We start from the raw sequence: 23,638 nt of genomic DNA on the forward strand, positions 1-23,638 counted from the left end.
TGGGTCTTGGGGCATCTCAGCAGGGGGACTGGCCTGTGGGGTGCGGAGGCTCCTCCCTGCCCGGCAGGAGGGGCGCTTGGCAGCTTCTCTGAGTGTCACCGTGGGAGGGCCGGTGTGTGGAGCCTTCGGGTCAAGCCTAAGCTACAGGGACTCAGGAAGCCCAGGGCAGCGGGGGGCATCCCCAAGGGCTGAGAACTGCGCCACCATCGGTGCGGAGGCTGTAACCGCGTGGCCGTCTGGCTGCGCTGGTAGCGTTCATTGGGTATTTGCTGGGCTCTGCACTTCATTGTAGGGATACGGTTTGAAGGCCTTCTTCAAAGGCCCTGGATAGTTCTTTGCTCTGTTTCAGTATATCACGCTCTACATCTATGACCAGTGACTGCCTTTTTGACCCCATTAGACATTTCAGGGTGCCAGTTCCTTATGTGAGGGCTCGGCAATCCCCAGGACTCAGTATGTGTTGGTTGAATTAAATTCTAATGATTGACCTAGTTCTCCTTTGTTGTTCCCTGTCCAGACATAGACCCATCCGCAGTGCCTTGGAGCTAACAGGGCCCACATGCTGTGTTTGCCAATGAGGGCCAGGGCCAGAGAGCAGGTGGAGGCTCATGGGCCAGGCTGGGTGTGCCCTGGGCTGCCACCAACACAGGCGCCTGTGGAGGGGCCAGGACAGGTGGCTCTCTGTGGTTAGCCGGTCTCCGTCAGGCTGTGTCTCTGCCGCATGCACCCATTTCCCAGGGGCACAGCTCCTGGGGTTACTAACAAACAGTTCATGCGCCATCCACACCCTCTCCCGCACCCTGTGGTGCTCTTACTTCTGTTTGGAAGGTCCTTCCTTCTCATCCACCTGAGGATCCCTTACTTTTCCAGGGCCAGTTCACATACCCCCTCTTCTTTGGAGTCTTCCAGAATTCTCACTCTCCTCTGGGCTTTTATATAATAGTATAGTTACACGCCCCCCCGCCCCCCACAAATGCCTTCCAAAAGTCCCCCTGTATAAAACCCAGGTTCACATGCATTGTGAGGCTAATGACATGGTGGGGGTGGGTCTGATGCAGAGAATGAACCCAGAACCGACCGTGTGGAGCGCCTGTGTTCAGTTGGCAGGGGTGCATTATGCCATGCAGTGCGTTGTTAGGGTTTTTCATCCTGTGTGTCCTCCAGTGTCAGCTTCAGGACACGGCCCCTGGTGTTAGAGTGGCTGTGCATTGCACTGCAGACCTTTGAGGAGAGAGGTCACGTCCCCATCTTTGTACCCATTCCCCTGAGTTTTTCCCAGTGCTTGGCACAGTACTTAGCTCAAAAGATTTTTTTTTTTAAATTTCACCCAAGGATATTCTCCCACTGATTTTTAGAGAAAGTGGAAGAGAAAGGGAAAGACACAGAGAAATATCCATGTGAGAGAAACAGGTCAATTGGTTGCCTGCTGCACGAGCTCCAACCAGGGCCTGGGCCGGGGAGGAGCCTGCAACTGAGGTACATGCCCTTGATAGAATCGAACCCGGGACCCTTTGGTCCACAGGGTGACGCTCTGTCCACTGAGCCAAACTGCCTAGGGCTCAACAAGATTTTTTTAAAAAAATATTTTTTATTGATTGATTTATTTTTTTTTTACAGAGAGGAAGGGAGAGGGATAGATAGTTAGAAACATCGATGAGAGAGAAACATTGATCAGCTGCCTCCTGCACACCCCCTACTGGGAACGTGCCCCCAACCAAGGTACATGCCCTTGACTAGAATTGAACCTGGGACCCTTCAGTCCGAAGGCCGACGCTCTATCCACTGAGCAAAACCGGCTAGGGCTCAACAAGATTTTTTGAATGAGATATCGAATAAGTATAATTCAGAAGTTTGTACTTACACTTAGCCTGATTCACCTGGGAAATGTCTTGACAATAGTAAATTTATCCTTTTCTTGGTTGCATGTTTTTGCAGTCATTTCCCCTTGCTTGTTTATCATAATAAGTTTTATCCATCACAACATACAGTTCATATCTCTGCCTTTTCTCCACCATACCCCGCCCCCAGTGGGTACTATGGGAGACATTGATCCCCCTCCTTAAAATTACTACATATGATGGGCAAGGTGCTGTGCGTGATATTTTGGGAAGTTTAAAGATGAATAAGAGGGAATTCCTGCTCACAAGGACTTTATACAGAGATACGTCTGTTTTCAAGTACGTGAAGCTCAGAGCTTCGGTTGTTTTAGAACAGTGGTTCTCAACCTGTGGGTCGCGACCCCTTTGGCGGTCAAACGACCCTTTCACAGGGGTCGCCTAAGACTATCCTGCATATCAGATATTTACATTACGATTCATAACAGTAGCAACATCACAGTTATGAAGTAGCAACGAAAATAATGTTATGGTTGGGTCATAACATGAGGAACTGTATTTAAAGGGCCAGAAGGTTGAGAACCACTCTTTTAGAAGGTGGAAGGAATCAGAGGCATAAGAAGTCAGATGGGACGGGGCTGAGTGGTGGCGGCTGGGAACCCAGCGTTGGTTCAGCGGGTGTGGTGGGGCCACTGGAGGATTTTGAATAGGGTGACTGCGACGTTTGGGAAGATGAATCTGGCCGGCAGAAGGCAGAGTGGAGACGAAGCTAATATTCCGGGAGGTGGACGTGGACATCCTCCTCCTCCTCAGGATGGAGCCTGCGTGGCCCGCTCCGTGACTCGGTGGAGTACAGCTCTCCTATTGGAAATTTCCTTGTGGAAGTCTTAGGGGCGACCAAAGCCATCATCTCGTACTTTCCCTCCTCATATACACTGTCCTCTAGGTCTTTCTCACAGTAGCGTTGCCAGGTTGCTATGAAGATGTCTTTACAGACGAGGAGACTAAGACTTGGGGGAGATTATAGGTTGTGAGTGGGGAGGTTGGAAACCATGTGTGCTTGACACCAAGCCTGAGCTCTCGCCAGCACCTTCTGCTTCAGCAAGGACAGGGAAGGGAAGGAAACAGTGTGGTCCAGAAAGGGTTGGCAAAGGTGCCCAATCCAGTGTCAGGTACTGTTGGAGCTAGTTGAGCAGCGGGAAGTACCTTCTAAGAATATTTGAAGACGGTTGTGCTGTGTGCGGAGGAGACAGGGGCTTTGCTTCAGACGTACTCCTGTGCTCAGAGTGGGTAGCAGTGTTTGCTCTTTTCTAGTTGGACTTCTTTGCAAAAGTATATAGTTGGTGTGTTGGATTTCGGCCTGATTTGCATATAAAGAGTTGAATTGGATGCTGAGTAATAATAACAACAGGAATCTTCTGTAGCCCTTTTTTTTGAGAGGTTCCTGGCAGAGGGGACGACTCAGAGGAGATCCCCAAAGGATAAGTGCAGCAACAGCAGGAAGGAGGCTGCGGGCACAGCCTGTGGCTCCCTCGTTCCCACCAGGGGAAAAGCCAGGCAGCCCCTTCAAGGCCAGCCTTTCTCAGAGCGCGTTCTCTCCAGGCGGCGGTCTTTCGGGAAGGCATAAAGCCGTAATGGGTTTGAAAACAGATGGCAGCACACAGTCCTGTCATTGTAGGCAGTAGGTTTTCTTGGAAGGTGCCAGTGTGCTGGCCCTCCTAACAATCTCTGTCATTTGACTTTTCAAACGTAAGCACTGAAAGCATTGCCGCCTCCCCTCTCCCTGTCCCCTCGTCTTCTCTGTGTTCCTGGTGGACAGTCACACCCTTTGCAGGTCTGGGGGTGTGGAAAGGAGGCGGGAGGGATGCAGCGACTTGGGTGACACAAACAACGCGGGTAATTCAGGTCCTGCCCTTGATCACACGCACCGTCCTGTGTAACTTTCCCCACACTTTCCCAGTGTCCCTGAGGATTAAGGTGTCTTCTCTGGCATTCGAACGGCTGGCTTTGATGGACGGTCCAGGGATGCCCACCTGTTCGTGGGAAGAGGGGCAGATTGAAGTGAGCCCTCCACTTACTAGTAACTCCGCAGAGAAGCGGTGCCTTTCCGAGTTGGCTGTACTCTGGACCGGCCAACGCGGTGCTCAGAGGACATGCTGACTCAGGGAAAGCCGGCTCTCCCTTTCCCGTTCTCCATATGGGAGGGTTGGAACATGCAGTAGGAGCCCGGGCGCATATGCTTTGAAATCTGTGCGTGGTTCTTGCTTTGCTGAGTTGCAGAATCCGATGCCATCCAGGTCCTGGAGTCGCAGCGTGATTTCAAATGTATGAAATCTGTTTAAAAGTCAGTCCACCCTTGTAGGTCCTTATTACCTTCCATGAATTCTTCTAGAAAATACTCTTTAAAAAGATGATGGAGTAAAATGCTGTTCGATTTTCATAACTGAAGTGTACCTGGAAAGTAATTTATCTGTGCAATTTCATAAGGCTTTCTCATCTTGTTTTTTTTATAAGACAGAATATTACATTTGTATCTGCAACAGATTGAGTGATCATTGAGTACCTTTTTTTAAAGAAAACATGCATCACACATGATTGCTTGGGAAACATTCCTGGAGGTGGTACGGCTGGGTCAGAGGATGCCATCTGAAATCTTTGACACCCGTCTCCCATCTGCTGCCTGGAAAGGTTGTTCTTGCTTCTACTCCAACCCATAGCACCTGTGAGATAGAAGGCACCGCCCTAGCTATTTGACCCTCATCTAACCTCGCAAAGCCCCATGGGAACAGAAAGGGTCAGTAATCTGCCCATGGTCACACTGCTAAGTGCCAGAGCTGGGATTTGGCCCCACAGCTGGCTGCACAGCCCCACTGTCGCCTTTTCTGCTGTCACTGCCATGCCAGCGCCGGTCTGAGGAAATGGAAGCAGACTGCTGTGAGGAGACTCTTCCTTCTGAGAGTCCCTGGGTATGGGCTTGATCCCTTTAACCCTCATTCTTGATTCATCAGGTAGGGGCAGGGGATTTTCCTGCCGCACAGTCTCTGGTCCCTGCATTCCTTAGGCAACTCGGAAAGTGTTCTCCAAGAAGCATGGTCACTTTGGAGATCCAGCCCTTTGCCTTGTCCCGTCTGCTGGCCTGCTGGCTGCGGGCTAAGAAGGGCAGGGGACAGCGTGACATCATTGATCTTTAAGACTCTCCCTGCCTCGTGCCCTGAGGTGTTGCTGGGACCCAGGCCTGGTCAGGGTCTTGTGGGGTCAGGAGGTCAAATAGAGGTGTGGAGGTTTAACAAAGCTTGGCTTAGGAATTTCAGGTTTTAAACCCATGCTTATCTTCACTGCTGAAATCACACAAAAAAGTTTTCATCAGTGCAGCCCCGAGGTCACACAGGGTCAAAAGACTTCCTCTTTTAGGAAAAGCCCCAGACCGCTCACTTATCTCTTAGTTCCATCCTCGCTGGTGGGGGATTTGCATTGTTAGCTTCCCCTCCCCTAGAACAAAGACCCCGCAAACAGAAGGTGTTGGGAAATGCCACTGCACGTCCCCATGTCCCATCAGCAGGCCCAGGGACTTCGACACTCATGTTCCCCGAAATGTTTGGAACACGAGTTCCCAACATGAGGAAGCGCCGGTCAGAACCAGCACGCTGTCCAAGTAGAGCTTGGAAACGCGCCAGTTTTCTTGCACGTTCCCGTGAGAGCGCCCAGAGGGCACACTCTGTCCCCTCGAGGTGCAAGCCTGTTCTCGGACACTTGCTCTCAGATAACGGCGCAGAGAGTCGGCTTTGGCGCAGACCCAGCCGCAGCTTCCTGTTCTTAAATCAGGACAAGTCGTACCTACCTGGCAGGGTGATTGTGAGGGTTAAGTAGATCGTGTATATAAAACACAGAGCCTAATACCAGGGGCGTCTGTAAACAGCCATTGACATCATCACCCCACACCCCCCTTAGCTCCTGAGGACTCAGGAGACTGTGTGTGTGTGTTTTTGGAGGCAAGTTTTGACATTTTTATGCATCTGTTTATAAACAGTTCTGTTCAGCGCATGTGAATGTAAACGCTGGTGAGTGCCGTGGCCCTTGTGGTGAGAAGGTGGAGCCTGGGGGCTCCCTCACCTTGGCCATCCTTAGCCTCGGAGGGTTTTCCTCCTTCACACGGCCAGGCATGCGACCAAGTCCCCCAGCACCTGAGCAGGACAGTGTGCGTGACACTCCTCCCATCTCAGTACCAGGTGACACGTTTGCCCTCTCATGCAAAGCGCTAGTAAGTGATAAGGAAAGGGAGTGGGTAAGCTTTCCAGAAGGTTCCTTGAGTACACCTGCCTTTGGGCCTCCATGGGTAGTTTTTTTGTTTCATGTCACAGTTTCCAGAGAGCAGTCAGGCTTCTGTGAACTGGGAGAGTGGCTCATGGACCCCTCAGAGGATGGCGTAGTTCTCACTCACGCTGCATGGACAGCAATAAACTAGCTCAATTTAACCGACACTCATAAAAGTGTTCTTGGTAATAAATTTAATTTTTTAAAATCCTCACCCGAAGATGTGTTTATTGATTTTAGAGAGCGAAGAAGGGGGAGAGAGAGACAGATAGAAACATCTATGGGTTGTCTCCTGTATATGCCCCAACCTGGGTATGTGCCCTGACCGGGAATCGAACCCCCAACCTTTTTTGGTGAGCGGGATGATGCTCCAACCAGCTGAGCCACCTGGCTGGTGCTAAATTTAATGTTTGAAATAAAATTTAAAATGTCATAAGAGAAGGAATAGTGTCATTGTAAAGGAAACTTAGGGGAGATATTTAAAAGAAGTTTTGAATCTTATTGAAAGCTTTTCTTATTTTATAAATAAATATTTTATGTATTAGATTGGTAAAGTAAAACATGTACTATATATATATGCACATTGCTAGGCAGACCTAATTTTAAGTCAATAATAATTTTTAAATGGCAACTTAGGATTTCAAATTTTGTGGAAATATTAAGCAAAGGTATTTCCCCACTCTCTAATATGCAAATGCAGTTTGCATTCAAACCGTTCCATTTCAGGACTATAAAGGTGCTGTTACTCGCTAATTTAAACATAGTGTGTGCCAGATTAATTTATAAGGTAAGTACAATTTAAGGAAGAAGAGGCTGATTTCCTTGTATCTAACATGGGAACAGTGATATTTTCCCAGGATAGAAATAACTTGAAATCAATTACAGATCCAAATCCCTCATTTGCAACCCAAATAGCTCTGAAAACTGAGAATCTCTGCCGTGACTCACTGGGCAGAGTAGCCAGCCCTGAATTGGCGTAAAGCTATTCATAGAATTTGCTAATTCCAGTCGGTGTGAATGCTCACGTCTTACAGCAGAAATACTACTGCGTTGGCTAAGTGGTTGTGATTGGCGGGAGTGTTACGTTTTGGATGGTATGTGCACCATATTATCGCTCTAAAATCCAAAAAGTTCTGAATTCCGAAACACATCTGGTCCAAGCCTTTTCAATGAGAGATAGCGAACCAGTTCCCAGGGCAACTGTCTCCTGTAACCAGAGGAGCCTCACGTCTGGTTTCCCCAGGGACTGTCCCTCTTTACATCCACTCAGAGGCAAGTATAACTACTAACAAGGCCTCGGTCACGCTCGGAGGTGGCCCGTGTGGATGCGGTCACCACGCGCACCTGTTGGGTTCTTGGTATTGGCAGCAGCGTGTTGGTGAGCATCAGTACTTTTCTAGTGAATTCTCATAGATAGAGCTTTCAGATAAACAAGTTCCAGTTGCTGTCTTGAAAACCCGAAATAAGATGAAGCATTGATTATGGGAAGTAATTTTTAAAATGTATATACCCCACTGCTTTCTTAGAATCCCCACAGCGTTGCTATACACCTTTTCTGTTTTATGGGCCAGTGATCATGTTCCTCGTTGTAACTGCTTTTCCTAGGCTGCAGGGCCCCTCTGGGCTCCCCCTTTGACTATCATGGTGCTGGCATGCCTGGTCAGCTCACAGTCTCTTAGGCAAGCATCTCCAGGCCCTGGGAACCGAGGGTGAACAGGCAGAACTGGTCTTGGGCCTCAGGGAGGTGAGCGTCTAGTGAGGGCTGGCCTGGCCTGGGGAGAGGAAGGAGGCTTGTGAGGAGGTGGTTTGGAAGCTAAGACCTGGAGAGTGTAATTAGCCAGTGAGAGGGGGCACTCCTGAGCCTAAGGGACAATAATAGGTGCAGACACTGTGGCCCTGACCGCGGGCTGGAGGTCCGGGAGGAAGGACGGGCCTCGCACCGCAGTGGGCTTCAGGCAGGTCATATTTGTGCTTTTTCTCCGAACTCCGGCTGCAGGTTGGGGTTGGGGTGAGGAGGGCCCTCAGAGTAGGTCTTTGGTGCTGCTGTGTTGAAGGAAGGGATTGTTCCTGACCTGCTGGTTTCACTTTCTATCTTACAGTGTTCTAGCGGCTCCGGGAGAATGTAAATATGGGCGCTGTGTTCTCGGAGGCCAAGGCGGCTGAAATCTTCAGCCAAGTTAGAGCCAGGAGAACTGCAGGATATTCAGGCCCCGGATTCTACCAGTTGAGGAAAAGCTGTAGATGAGAAACAAAAAGCAAAACCCTGACTCATGGGGCCCTTTTTTGAGCCAAGCTCTTGCAAGGCGCTGGCAGTGGGAATATTGTCATGGGAGAAAATGAAACTGTGCTGGGAGTGCCAGCTTCGGGAGCTCTGGGGACAGCTGGGGGCTGGCCTGGCGTGCCCTGCGGAGGACACAGTGGCGGGGCCTCTGACGGCTGAATATCGAATCAGTGTGGTCGATGGCCACCCAGGGATGGTGCTCCTAACTTCTGTTTTTTTATTCTGGTAAAACACACATAAGTAAAATTTGCCATCTTAATCCTTTCAGTAGTTCTTTTTTAAAAGTTAAATTTATCTGGGGGACATTGGTTAATAGGATTATATAGGTTTCAAGTGCATAATTCTATGATACATCATCTGTGTGATGCGTTGTGTGTTCACCACCCAGAGTTAAATCTTCTTCCGTCACCATACTTTGACCCCCTTAGCCTCTTACTGCCCCCTCCCCTCTGGTAACCACCACACTGTTGTCTGTGTCTGTGAGTTTTGTTTGTTTGTCTTGTTTGTGACAACACGGATGCACCTTGAGAACATCATGCTAACTTCTTTCCTCTGCTCTAACTTAACCTGTGAGGTGAGGTAGTTCACGTGGTCACCAACCTTGTGCCTTACAATTTAAAGAACTTCAATGAAATATTAGTCAGAAGGTTGACTGGAGGTAATCTTTGATGCTTAATAAATCAGTCGGAGGGCCTTCTTCAAAACACACAGGCGAGCCTTTTGGCCGCCTCACTCTCCGTTTTCTACACCACCCACCATGGAAACGAAATGTGGAGCATCCCTCCTTTCTTCCCTGGGGGATGAAGTGTGGGGGCTCCCAGCTCAGTGAATTGTTGCTTGCCTGCGCTGCCCCTTGTGGACGGAGGGACACAGTGATGGATGCGTGTATTGATACAGCTGTGATGCCTGGATCAAGAAAAAGCCGCCGGCTGTTGAATTTGAGTGCCACAAGGGGGAATTTTCCCGAGTTTGTTGTATTCCCAGAAATGCTGTCATTCCCCTCTGGGCTCTGTGTAAATCACCTGTGTACTTTGTTAATATCTTTCTCTCCAAGTCTTTTTCTTTGCCACTACTTTCAGACTTACACCGAAGTTGCAAAAATAGTATAAATAATTATTTTTTCTGAACCTTCGGAGAGTAACTTGCCAAAATGACGTCCCATCACTCCTGAATACTTGAGTGTATCTTTCCTGCAACCAGGGGCCCTCTCCAGGTGACCACACCGTGACCGTCACAACCGGGCAGTTGACATTGGTGCCACCTAAGCCTCAGGCCTCATGCAGGTTTGCTGGTTGTCTCATCGATGCCCCTCATAGCGCAGGAATCCGAGTCAGGCTCAGGTGTCATGCCTCTTTAATCTCTCCTTAATTCCCATGGGTTTGACTTTTTCTTTTTATTACATATTTTTATTGTTTTCAGAGATGAAGGAAGACAGAGAGAGAGAGAGAGAGAGAGAGACATCAATGATGAGAGAGAGAATCATTGATTGGCTGCCTCCTGGACGACCCTCACTGGGGATCTAGCAGGAAACCTGGGCCTGTGCTCTGACCAGGATTGGAACCACGACCTCCTGGTTCATAGGTTGATGCTCAAGCACTGAGCCACGCCGGCCGGGTGGGTTTGACAATGACAAGCCAGGTGTCTTATAGCATGTCCATCAGTTTGGGTTTGTTGGTGGCTTTCTCATGATTAGATTGAGGCTGTTTATTTTCTGTGAGAATATCACAGAGCAAAGCTCTGTTCTTACTGCATCCTCTCAGGAGGAGCATGACTTTGCCTTGTTCTTTCATTGGTGATGTTCTTTCGATCATTTGATTAAGGAGGTATCTGTCAGGCTTCTCCTGTAAAGTTTTCCCCTTTGTAATAGAAATATTTTGTGGGAGGTACTTTGAGACGCTGTAGGTGGCCCATTTCCCATCAACCTTTCACCCGCTGATCTTGGCGTCCATTGATGTTTCCTGGCTGAATAATTACTCTTTGATCGCTGCCAAATGGCGATCTAGTTCAATCATCTTCCCACACTTACTCGTTGGCATGCTGCTTTATGGAAAAGCTTTCTCTCCTCCCTGTTTACTTTTTCATAGGTCCCTGTTTTATTCAATGGGCTGTAACATTTTTTTTGTCATTATTTGGATGCTCAGATTGTCTCCGATCTGGCCAGGGGGAGTCCTGTACCTTGGCTGCTGTATCCTCCTGATGTTTTCCCAGCATGCTTTGAGCACCTCCTTGCTTTCTGGCCCCCTCCCCCACATGGTTCAGGCTCACCTTTTGCTTTCCCTGCCCTAGCCCTGTTTTTCCAAGAAGCCCCTATTCCTTCAGTGGAGAATGGAATTTAGAAACTAAGACTTGTGCCCGGCGTTGCTCATTGCCATTAGAGAATGGCTTCCCCAGTCCCTCCACGTGGACAGGGTCAGGGAGCATGTGCTCTTTAGACATATACTTACACAGACATGAACTTTTTTGTGTGTGTTTTATTCCTCTGCGTACGGAGATGGATGACAAACCATGAACTCAGTCCTATTCTGATCCAGCACCCAGGGTTACTCTAGGCTTTTGTTTTTCTCTTCTGTATTTGCACTTCCTTCTCCAGTAGTGAGAACCCTGGCTGTCATTATCCTTAATATATTAATTAACTTAGTCGCCTGTGTGTGTCTGATCTCATGTTCCGAAGGTGCTCACCTGAATGAGGATGCCCTCCTCACCTCTGTCCTCGGCTCCTACACCCTGGACGGGGCTGCCCTCCTGAGCTGAAGCCCATTCACTGGGCTTGGGCCCTGACACCCCCATTTGGTCTGGTCTCCCTCCCGCCTCTGTCCTCGAGACCCCGCCTGGGCTCCAGTCCTCCACCCGCCAGGTGCTGCTGCCTGCTCCCCACAATGGACACCCTCTTTATGTTGCACCCCACACCGAGGCATTCCTGCCCCCCTCCCCTAGTGACTGCTGTGTTACGTTCGTCAGGGCTGCCGTCACAAAGGTCCAGAAGTCCGAAATCACGGGGTCAGCACGATTGGTTCCCCGGGGACTCCAGGGAGCTATGCTGATTTACATATTACTAACATGGAACACATCAAATATATACATAGTACAATTATACTTGTTCATTCCTTATTAGCTTATGTATCATGAGCATTTCTCCTACAAATGAAATAGTCTCCTATAGTCACAATATTTCATTATTTGAATCTGCCACATTTTATTTAATCATCTTCCTCCTGTGTGGTATTTGGATCAGCTTAAATGTTGTGCTTTTATACATAATGCTCCATCGAACAGCCTTGACCATGACTTTGTGTCTGTGTAAACTCTCTTGGCCCCGCCTGGGGGCCCCTTCAGCTCAGGCTCCCAGTGAGGACGCTGTGCAGACTGGGAGGCCTGGGGGTCTCGATGCCTTTCTGTAGACCCCAGTTTGACCTCAGGGTCCAAAGGCTGTTTAAATCTGAGCTCTGTCACTCGGTACCTCTGTGACCTTGGGCCTGTTACTTAACCTTGTGTGCCTCAGTGTTTTCATCTATAAAATAGGGATTTTAGGAGCGCCTGACTGACAGGGCTGTGGTGAGTCAAGTGAACGAATGGCCACAACTTGCCACACACCACTGCGCACTCAGTGCGTTAGCTGCTGCTAGTAGCACTGGGGGGTGTTCCGGACCCGCCGGCTCAGGGCGTCTCAGGGGCTTGCAGGTCTAGAGCAGGAGAAGAGTTACACAGAAGCGCCCACTCGCCAACAGGTTGCCTTCCAAAGGGGATTAAGCTTGAAGAGTGCTAATCAGGCTTTTCAAAACCAGGCTTTTCTCAAAAGAGAACAGTTTCAATGTCAGGTGGGTGCCTGCCTCTTCAGAAACCCCACAGGGGTGTTCTTTGCAGGTATTTTTGTTCCTACCAGACGCCTGACCACTCACGGTGGTTTGGAAAGACTAGAACCAGCCTTGAAACGGTGTCCGTCCGTCTTTGGGGACAGGTGGGTCCTCATCCACTCGGGCCACGTGTTCAGGTGTTCAGTGGCCACCTGTGGCTAGTGGCTACCTTGGTGGACTGGGGGGGAGGGCGGGATGTAGAACATGCCCAGTGTTGCTGGATAGGACTGGTCTGTATTTATTGGGCGCCTCCTGGGTGGAAAATGCAAGACTAATAGTTCACATATGTGGCAATATTAACATAGGTTTGCAGCTGGAACGGACCTGTCGTCTTAGGGGAGGGAGGCACATGGAAATGGAAGGGATTCGGCATAAAATACATGCGAGAGGCAGCGTGCTTTATGAATTCAAGGGAAGGCTTGCGTTGGCCCGACAGGCAGTGGAAGAGATGGCATTTGAACAGTATGCGGAAGGATGCTTGGCTATTTCTAGGCGAAACCTCTTTCCTGAGCCCCACGTATCTAATTGTCCCCCAGCACTTCTCTTTGGGTATCCCAAAGACATGTCACATTCAGTAGATCTGAGACGCAGCCCAGTATTTCTCCTCTTAAACCTTCCACATGCCCTGCTGCAGGGAGAGGCACCGTCACCCACCTGTTCGGGGGAAGGAAAGCAGGAGGTCACAGAGGCCCCAATAAGTCGGAAGAGGGAAGGGCGTCAGACATTTACAAAGAAGAGCCTGGTGGCCGCCACACTCCTCCCTGAAGTTGGAGGCAAGGCCACTTGCAGGGACCGATGAGTGTGGAGTGAGTGAGGGCGTGTGAGGATGGAAGGATCTGAAATCGCTCCTGCGGGGCCCAGAACAAGAGCTGATGAGGGAGGAGCTGGAGAGGTCTGCCATAAAGCCCTCGGGGCCTTCGTGTTGTGATGGGGTGTGGTCCAGCCCAGTCATGATTGTTGCACATGAGCGGTGCGAGTGGGGGGAGTGGACATCCCAGGGACGGGGGGCAGGGAAGCGGTGCTCGCTGTGCAGGATGGACTGTGAGACTGGGGCCTCTCTCGGGAAAGCACCCGTCCTCACAGATGTCACACGATCCATGATTCTCCAGGGCTGGCTCCCTGGACGGAGCACTGTTTCCTGGAACGCCCGCTGGGCCACCGCAGTGCTGAGAGCCAGGGGTACTGTGGTGTGTGTCGGGCACACACGAGCAGGCCGCAGGTCAGTTTCTCTGCCGGCCCCGGCTGCGAGGCCGCAGTCACTCTCAGGGGCTAACACACACTCTTCACCAGCAGAGACAGGGTCATTATGGTAAAGTCACTGTGGTGATATCTCCTAAAAGGATGGAGAAAGCACACCCAGGAAGAAAATGGTGGGGAGAACGGCGAATATGCAAAACTATCAGTAGGATGGTTCTCAGTACGGGAAGCTTGTTCTGTGGTATTTAAAGGCATTTCAGAACTTTAATTTCATGTGCATCTATAGCCATTGCTCGTGAAATTTATTCACCATTGGCCTCCCCGTTTCCCATGACTCAATGGGAGATGTTTATTGACCGTGGAATCTGGACGGCTATTGGGCGAATGGGCACTGACATCCCAGTGATACCCAGAGATGTCAGAACACCCCAGATGATAAAGTTCCTATGCCCTGGAAGTGCTTATTCAGTAGGTCTAGGATGGGGCAGGAATTTTTTTTAACCCCCGCCCCCCCCCCAGGTGACAACATTGCACAAACAGTTTTGGATGTTGGGGTAGGTGGACAGAAAGGTATAACCACGACTGTGATATATTTAGGGTAACCATTGGCAGCAATCCTGCCTCATCATTCAAGGCTGGGTTTCTAAAAAATCCACAGGGCAGGAGAAGTCCTGCTTGAATGGCTGAAAATCTTGAGAAAAACTGGGTTAGAGACTAAAATTCTTGAATGAATCGATGACATGCGTTTTTCTAAAAGTTCAGTAAAATGAAACAATGAATGCATGACATAAGGATCACATCAGTGATACAGTGGATATCACACACTTGATTTCCATTGCTTACTGACTCCGGAAGTTTAATAAAACTTTTAAAATTGGTTTTGCATTCATGCGGAGAGTATGCACGCTGAGAGGCCTGCGTTATTCTGTGTCCGCCACCCCATCCAAATGTTAAATGTCATTCAATCATTTCATGACTTCATCCTCCAGGTTCCATGAGAGGATGTAGTGACTTGAGTAATGTAGGCAGAGAAGTAGTAAGTAGAGCTGAATGGGCACGTCCCAAAGCCCTCCCCTAATATGCAGTCACATTGTCTTAGCTCCGAACATGCTATTAAACTGCTCCGACATTTCACGTGGCTGCCAGGAGTCAGTCTAGTTCTAAGGGTTTGCTTCTTCTCTTCTGCTTTCCACTTTCCACCCGCCACCCACATGCTTACACACATCTGTTTACACATCTGGGAAGCAATTCAGCCCAGTGCAGTGCTTTTTATACTTTTTTTGCCCACAGTGCCAGTATAATATAAAATTGAAACAAACGTTTAATGAAACAATACTCATTCTTTTTTTGGTTATGTTAATTCTCACCTGAGGATATTTTTTCCATTGATTTTTATTTATTTACTTTTTAAAAATTTTTTTTAGAGAGAGTGGAAGGAAGGGAGGGGGAGAGGCAGAGAGAGGAAAAACATCGATGGGAGAGAGACACATTGGCCGGTTGCCTCCCGCACTCATCTAACCAGCACCGGGGGTTGAGCCTGTAACTGGGGTATATGCCCTTGGCCAGAATCAAACCCGCAACCTTTCAGTCTGCTGGCTGACACTCTAACCACTGAGCAAACCGGCCAGGGTGCAATGGTCACTCTTATTTGGATGATTCTTGTAGTTCTACTCTGTATTCTCGCACAATAACATGAAACTGCTGACCAATCCAGGAAATTGATTTCATGGGCCCCCGCCTCCCCCCCCCCCCCCCCCTGCAACCTGAGGCTTGGTAAACACTGGTCTACAGGCTTTGAGCGTATTTTTCTGGAGTCAGGCGGACCTGTGTTTGAATCCTGGCTTTACCTCTTAACAGCTCCGCAGCTTGGTAAAGAGCTTCATGTCCTCATGTGTAAGAGGGAGGTAGGAGCTATACCTCATGTAGCCGGTGTGAAGACTGAGTGAAATAATGCAGGGAAAGCACTTGGCCTCATGTCTGATTCCTAGGGAACACTTGACCGGATGTGATGATGATGATGACGATGACGATGATGATGACGATGATTTTTCAGTTTTCAACTCCAGTTTCCTCTCGGTCCACATAATTTTGTGCTGAAATTCTTGCTTTTGCTAAAAAGGCACACAAAAGTCAGTGTGGGAGTGTAGAATGTCAGGTAAGAGGAGCTTGTGTTTTGGGAAGGATTACTGTATATCTTGGAAAAATTACTACTGAAGTTGCGGTTACATTCCTACAAGTGTACTGCCACTTGTGTGTTGTTTTTGTGTGTTTTTCTGTGCGTTCCCCTAGCCACCATCCTGGGCCCAAGCAGTCGCTTCGAGCGTATCTCCTTGCCCCCGTTTGCCCCGGATGAAGTGCTGCTTGGTTGATGACAGTGACACATGGCTGTTCGGAAGGTTTTAGTAGCCTCTGCAAACAAGCTCAGTCTCTAGCTGGCATTTGAGACCTTCCAGACAGACCTGGGTTCAAACCTTGCTTCTTCCTCTGGGGGCTAGGACACATTTTTCTTTTCTTACCATTTCAAGCTATACTTTCCCTCATCTCTAAAATGAGGATGGTAATATTTAACTGATTCGGGCTGCTGGGAGGGCGAGAGATGATTTATGTAAAACATCCAGTATGTGCCTCCCAGGCGCCCGCTCACTCTTACGAAGCTCCACCGTGTTGGTGCCTAGGTCGTGTGCTCTGCCCACAGCAGCAAGCACGTGGTCCTCTGTCCTGCTTTGGCCATGGACTCCAGCCTTTGCCTCCCTGGCTTGCTTGTTCCCTTCTCTCTGCCTAGGCAGTTCCTCCCCATTCTAGAAGCTCTTTACCGTAAGCTTTCCCTTACAAGCCCATCTAAGAATGATTAATGTATTCTTTATGATCTAGTTCACTTAGCTGGTAATTAATCCTATGCTTCCTTCTGATCTCTAGTGCAGTCTTTTATTGTTATAATTACAGTATTATTAGCTACCTTTATATGGTTTACCTCTCATATCCCCAGTTAACTTAGGAATTCCTTGAGGGTAGTGATCATGTCGTGATCCATTGCATTTAGCACAGGTTTTTTGTTTTGTTTTGTATGCACATCTTGGAATCCTCCATTGCATTTAGCACAGGTTTTTTGTTTTGTTTTGTAATAATACGTGTTTAGTAAATATGTGTTGGTACAGTGGACGACTGGCTACTGCAGACAACACGCGCCGTAGGAGAAGAGGGTCCAGTGGTTGGCGTTGTGAGAGAAGTTGTCATGATGAACACAGATCTGAGCTAGCTTTTGTTGGGAGGGTCACATTTCTGTAGGTTGGTAAGATGGGTGAGCACATGGCTATGTAGGGAGGGCTCTTAAGTACAGGAATCCTCACAGTTTATGTAAAGGAAATGATACAATTGCAAGAGATGGAGCCAAGCACTGCTATGGTCAGCTTCTGCGACACAGACTCGAGCGTTAGCCCTGTTCTTAGCTTCCTAGTGCCCATACTTTTGCCTTCACTCTTGCCCAGTGTTGACCTGTCTCCTGTGACCGTGGTAGCATGATCTGTCTCCTGTAACTGATGAGCTGTGGGGCTACTGGTAGAAAATTCTCTAAGTTTTTCTCTGATGCCTTAATTTTCTCTTCATTCTTGAAGGGAATATTTGCTGTATTTAAATTTTTGAATAGCAGTTATTTTCGTTCAGTCCTGTAAAGACATCTTTCCATTGTCTCCGGTCTTCCATTGTTCTTGTTGAGTAGTCACTGTAAGGCTCCCTCTCTCAGCCAAGGATTTTATTATCTTAAATCCAGCAGGGAGGTTTAGAAGTCTCTTGAACAGAACATTAACATGATTTAAGTGGCATTTTAGGAAGATTAATATGCCAGCAATACACAAAACAGAGAGGAGTTGGGAATGGCTCAGTAAGAAGAACAGTTACAAGCCCATCCTAACTGCTTCCTAAAGTAGGAAGGAAGCAGAGGTTAGGGTTGCTGAGCCTGGGCGTTTCAGACAGACCCGAATGAGTCTGGGCGTCCCTACTTACGAGCGGGTTGCCTTTAAACACTTCCCCAATGATCCTCTCATCTGTAATATGGGGTCATAAAGTCCCTGCCTTGCAGGGTTGTAAGAATAAATGAGAAACTCATAGAAAATCCTGGTTTTAATGCTGGCATATACTAAGTGCCCAATAAATAGGGGCCATTGCTATTTCAATACCAAGATCCAAGCCCTTGTTCTTTGAGATTAAAATTCAAGATCACTGTTAATGCCACTACTGAGGCATTGTTAACTCTATGGGGGATGGGCTTCACAGGATGTGTGAATTCACACCCTGCAAATCACAGTGACCAACTGCATGCCTTTATGTAGCAGCCCTGATGCCAGGAATAGTCTAAATACCTGCCTGAGTCCTGAGATGATTTACAGCTCGAGGCCATGGTTTTGAAGATGACTCCAACCCCAAAACTCAGAGGTGTAGTGGGAGCTGATTTTAGAAAGTGCCTGTTGTCAAGCTTGAGGGTGGCTACTTCATATTTTAGATTTGTAGAATCCTAAAATGTCAGCATTCACTTTTAAAACCAACACAGTGCACAAGATTAAAAGCTCACAAAACAAGGAAATCAGATAACGGGCCTTCGTGTTACGCAAGGATTCCTAGAATCTTAGATAACCCCGGATGTTATCTTTTTGAAACCTCTCATTTTTTTTTAGACGATCAAAGTGTGGACTAGAACAAGGGAGTGACTGGCCCAAGGACACCCCGTAGTAACAGCAACGTCAGGACTGCACACAGGTGTTCTGTTTTCTGCTGTATTTTGGTTCTCTGTGTCTTTTCTACCAGTTCCATACCTTCTTTAACTTTGTTCAAGATTCATGTGGCTGGGGTATTGGTGCCCATGGGAACCTTGCCTTATAGAAAGAAGGCTGATCTATCAGTTTCAATTTCATTGATGGAAGCGAGAAAATATAGGCCAAGTGAGTCTCTTTACTCGGTACTCTCAGTACTTGGTCTCCTGCCCCTCTGTGACTGTCTTCCCAGTCTCTTAGTCTCCGGAAATAGAATATATTTTTAGTACAAACTACATGACAAGTTTCTGGTGCCAGGCTCATTGTAGAACTCCACCTTCGCTTTCTTTCACGGAATGAAGAGCGCATGCTCAAATTCTGATGGTCATGAGCAATCTGTGTCGAACTATGCCCTTTCTCATTTGTGTCATGTGCCAAGACCAAGTAATTCATTACCTGTCCAGTGTGGGAGGTGGGAGCTGGCTATAAAATCAGTAAAAAAGAGGAAGTGCCTCCGTGTAAAACGGTTGGCTTTTCATTGTGTATCAGCAGGGATGCCCTGGCTATTAACAACACAAAAACCACCACATGGACATACATAAGTCACTTTGGTTACTTGGTGTTAATCACATTCATGTGGATCACAGCTCGGGATGACAATCCCTCGAAATTGCTTTATTAATCACTATATGTATGAAGTCGTGGAGAACATCTCAGTGCTAATATTCTGGGAGTCTTTGATATGTTCAAAGTTGTCCTGTAATTATACAGAAGATGGCTGCCTTCAACAGCACTCCAGCCTCTGCCCTCGCGTGGCCCCTCCCCTCTGTGTGCTCTCTTCCCTCTGTCTGTGTGCTCACGTGGCCTTCTCTGTGTGTGTCTCGTCCAAAACCCCTTCCTTCTGCAAGGACATTCGGTTCCTGTGAGGCTCTGATCACAGCATTTGCATCCGCCAGTCAGTAACTGCGCTCTAGGTGTGTTTCTGTGTGAAGGCTCCTCATTTAACAATGGTTGATTCATTGACATTGAACTCCCAGCCAACAACACTAACTCAGGCCTGAGAGGCACATCTTTTCTCCACACTTCAGCCCATTCCTGCCGGCTGTTTTAAACAGTAAAATCGCCAACACAGAGCAGAAAAGTGTTGCAAGAAATAGACACTGAAAAGGACACTTGTTCACAGTGTGAGTGAAATGAGGCAGAATGTCGTCTTGTCGGACCTCGGCTGGGACCGTGGGTGTCGGAAGACCCCAGGTTTTCACCTCTGCTCATGACCGGGAAGGCACCCCGAAAATTGATCTGGGCGTTACAAATCAATTTTAGTGAGTAGACGACTGCAAATATGCACTCTGCAAATAATGAGGCTGACTGTACCTCCCCATGAAAGCTTTCGTTTTAAAGTCAGAAAGCTTTTTGAAATATTTCAGGTGACGATTTACCCCCCTAAATGGGTCATTTGTGGAAAAAAATAATATGGTAGGAAATAGCATATAATTATAACGGTGAGTCGGAAGCAGGGCCGTTTTCACATCCCTGTCACTTTCCGTATTGCTGAGATAGGTACACCAGGACGGTAGTGGCCCGTAGCAGTTCTGCTTGTCACGTTGTCCCCTCTGAAGACGTGTGACTACTGTAGCTACTCCTCAGGGTGCTCTTCCCTCTACTTCCTGTACTGCTCTGGACCCAGCTGCCCCCTCTCTGCACCCCGAGATCTTGAGACCGGGTTGGCGGTCATCACCCTGTTGGGCAGAGCCCTCCCAGTGGCCAGTCGCCAGGAGGATCTTCTGTGGACATCTCCTCCCAGTGCTCCCCTGTAACTCCTCATCATTCTGCAAGCAGGGCTCTTTTTGTGGTGTGACAATTCTCTTCTTCCCTGTCTTCTGTTAGGCCAGGAGCTCCTGGGTAGCAGGGAATGTCTGGCCTTTTCCCGCTCCTGGAGTATCATTCTCAGTAAATGCTCTGTGAATAGGTGGATACGTAAATGAGAGGAAGGACTTGAGAACCACGAAGAGCAGCTGTATTGGGGGCTCCTTGTGGCCGTTCCACACCCTTTCGGACTGTCCTTGAAGTCCTTTTCACTCGTCTCAAAGAATGGTGACCAGATGAGTGGATGGAGCCCACCTGCAATGGCGACCCAGCTAGGCTGATCTTCAGAACTGGCCTGGTTCTTGTATTGAAGGTCTCCCGGGTGGAGGGCTTTGTAGATTGTAAAAGGACCTATAAGAGGTGGAGTTCCTACTCTCAGAGAGCTTACAATTTGGTTAGGAAGGAAGAGTGCGCACAGTTGAAAGTTCATATTAAGGGTAAGAGTCAGGTAAGAATAAAGACAGCTTACAATAGCTTTCCGAAAGCCATGCTTGATTTCCAAATGAGCATGTAAGACCAATGAGTAGGGTGGGAGTCACAGGAGGAGAGATTCCTTCAGGCTGGTGTGGACTGGCAAGTCCTGTGGAGAAAGGAGGGTGGGAACTGGGTCTTGGAGGATGGGTGAGGGTTGGCAAGGTCCGGGAAAGAGGAGAGAGGGCATGGTATGAGCAAGAAGTAGGAGGCGTCTGCAGCAATGAGTGCATCCGAACTGGGGGAGACATACCAGGGAGAGACGGGTTCTAGAATTCTGTTCTAGAATTGGATTAGTCTCTATAGGCAAAGGGTGCGGCCCCATGCGGGTCCTGCAAGGATGCTAGCACTCTGGCAGAGTTGGGGGCAGGGCATCCAGGAGGGAGGACGTCCTTTGGGAGCTGGAAGAGGGAGTTAATGAGGCTTTGATTATCTCAGCCCAAGTTTATCTGAATAGAATCCTCAGAGCTCTTTTTTTTTTTTGAGAGGAAATGAGTAAAAGAAAGACAGCTAAGGGTGGAAAGAGGATTATGTCACACTGGCCACGAAGTCCTATAGAATGGAGGCCTGACTTGGCATCATCTTGGCTTTTGAATCCGCACTAAATTGAAATTTTTGTGTAAATAAGATGAAGATGAGGGGGTGACAGTAAGTTGTTAGTGATTCTACTCTGGATATATTTTGATGGACACGGGAAAGATGCCTAGAATGTATGTGGCAGGAGGGAAGAGCACTATGTGAGCTGGCAGAGAAAAGGTGTTTAGCCATGGGACAGTTTTCAGAGGGAAAGCAAGTTGGAGGAAAAGGACGGATGGTATCAGGTCAGAGGGGGTGGGCACAGAGAAGAAGATCCTCGCGGGAGTGAATGAGTGCACGCTTTCACATAAAGCAAGGCTGGAGCCAGCACAAGGCGCTGTGAGCGCTGAGCGGGGACGGAATATGTCCGGAGGGACCTTGGACCCAGTGAACTGGTCCCTTTAGAGCTTTAAAGTGGCAGTATTGGGGTTCAAAGCATTTCTGTGGCCCTAATATCCCAAAGGAATGAATTGGTTGTAATGTCTTTCCCACAACCACGGTTTTGCACTGTCCCCCATGGTCCTGGGAGGATAATGCCCACAGGTGTACAGTACTGATGCTCTGAATGCTGGGACCTTGACGGTGTGTGCTGTTAACACAGCCTGGCTGGGAGGGGGCGAGACCTGGCTTTAGGCGGGCTCACTCAGGTGCTGGGCCCTCTGGGTAGCTGAGTTTCTGCCAGTCCAGCCTCTGTCTGTGGGACCCCCTCAGCTGAGAGCCCGCTTGGCCTGCAGCCCTGCCCCATGGAGACAGCCCCTCTGGAACGACCCGGCTGCTCGAGCAGGGGCAGGTGGCTCGAGGGTGGAGCCCCCGAATATGCCTCCCTCCCCAGTCCCCCCGGACACAGGCTGTGGGATTACGAGGAAGGGGACAATAGAGGGTCAGGCTGGTGCGTAGAACTTTCCGGTGTGGACAAGGCAGTCATTAGCAGAAGTGCCTAATGTGGATTGTCTCTCCGCAGACGGGCACCATGCCGGTGGAAAGGATGCGCATGCGCCCATGGCTAGAGGAACAGATCAACTCGAACACGATACCGGGGTTGAAGTGGCTGAACAAGGTGAGTGCGATGGTGTGTGTGTGTGTGTGAGTGTGCATGCATGTGTGTATGTATGCAAGCATGTGTGTACATGTGTATATGTCTGTATGAGTATGTGTGTGTATCTATGTGTGTGAGTGTATATGTGTGTGAATGTGCATGCATGTGTGTGTGAGTGTGCATGTGTGTGTGTATATATGCATGTGCGAGTGTGCGTGTCTGATCCTTACTAAAGCATGTGCATGTGGACCTCTGAAAGTAAAATTGTTCTTTGTGTTCAAAATCTTATGCTTGTTAATTGCAAAGACCAACCAAGCAAAATTGATCATAGAAACATCAAGTGACATGAAGATCTGTATCATCCCAGACTGGGGCCCGCTCTTGCATTGCGATCTCAACTGGCCGCTGGTGTTCTGTGACGGCTGGCGGCGGCCTCTCACTGTGCTTGTCGTGCCCTCCTCCCTCTCGGACTGCCTTGCTGCTCCTCCTGGCTCTCCAGGGCTAGAGGACATGAGGCTCTAGGGCAGGGGTGGGCAAACTTTTTGACTCGAGGGCCACAATGGGTTCTTAAACTGGACCGGAGGGCCGGAACAAAAGCATGGGTGGAGTGTTTGTGTGAACTAATATAAATTCAAAGTAAACATCATTACATAAAAGGGTACGGTCTTTTTTTTTTTTTTAGTTTTATTCATTTCAAACGGGCTGGATCCGGCCCTCGGGCCGTAGTTTGCCCACGGCTGCTCTAGGGTTTCGTGTTGGGAATGGGGCGCATTGATTGGTTTCCAGTATTTTCTATGTGAAGAGAACTTTTGTTTTTGTCTTTTAAAAAAGTCTTCTCTTAAAACTTTTTAAAATTATTTTTTATTTTTCGATTACAGTTGACATTCTATATTAGTTTCAGGTGTGTAGCATAGTGGTTTAAAACGTCTTCTCTTTGTTGTAAAACTCTATGTGTCAACCTGTCCTAACAAATAAGCATTCTACCATTTACACTCCTCCCCCATATACATAAACACTCCTTATTTATCCTTCTCGAACTCTCCATTTAATTGATCCTAACTGGTAGGGGTGAATCAGGAAGACAGTATCTGTGAAAAATAAAGAATACCTGAAATTATATAGTTAAAATTTAGAAAAGTAACTAAATATAATAGATTACTAGAGGCCCAGTGCACGAATTTGTGCATGGGTGGAGTCTGGCCTGCCTGCTCTGATGGGGGCCGATTGGGGCCAGGCCAGCTGCGGGGAGGAGCTGTGGGAGGTTGGCTGGCCGCAGTGGGTCATAGCAACCGGTTGTTCTGGTTGTCCTGGCGTACCAGTCGCTGGCTTTTTATATATATATATATAAATGCCTTCTTTGAGAGGGCCTGAGGGAGGTTTCTCTCCCACCACCAGGGATATTGCAGTTCTTCTGAGCAAATTTCTTTGTCCTCTTCTACCCCCCCCCCCCCCCCCCTTCCTTTCTTTCATAA

General features: G+C 48.5%; 1 protein-coding gene across 1 annotated transcript in view; it reads left to right on the forward strand.

Moving 5' to 3' along the window:
• IRF2 (interferon regulatory factor 2) overlaps positions 1-23,638 on the forward strand; it is a gene marked incomplete at its 3' end in the record, with an annotated part of 72,911 nt that overhangs the window by 13,605 nt on the left and 35,668 nt on the right. The window contains exon 2 of the mRNA XM_005883871.2: positions 22,092-22,187. Coding sequence (XP_005883933.1) covers positions 22,092-22,187 — 96 coding nt within the window. The remainder of the gene's footprint in view (positions 1-22,091; positions 22,188-23,638) is intronic.

The sequence above is a fragment of the Myotis brandtii genome, unplaced genomic scaffold (assembly GCF_000412655.1).
Source record: "Myotis brandtii unplaced genomic scaffold, ASM41265v1 scaffold802, whole genome shotgun sequence".
In the NCBI taxonomy this organism is placed as follows: domain Eukaryota; kingdom Metazoa; phylum Chordata; class Mammalia; order Chiroptera; family Vespertilionidae; genus Myotis; species Myotis brandtii.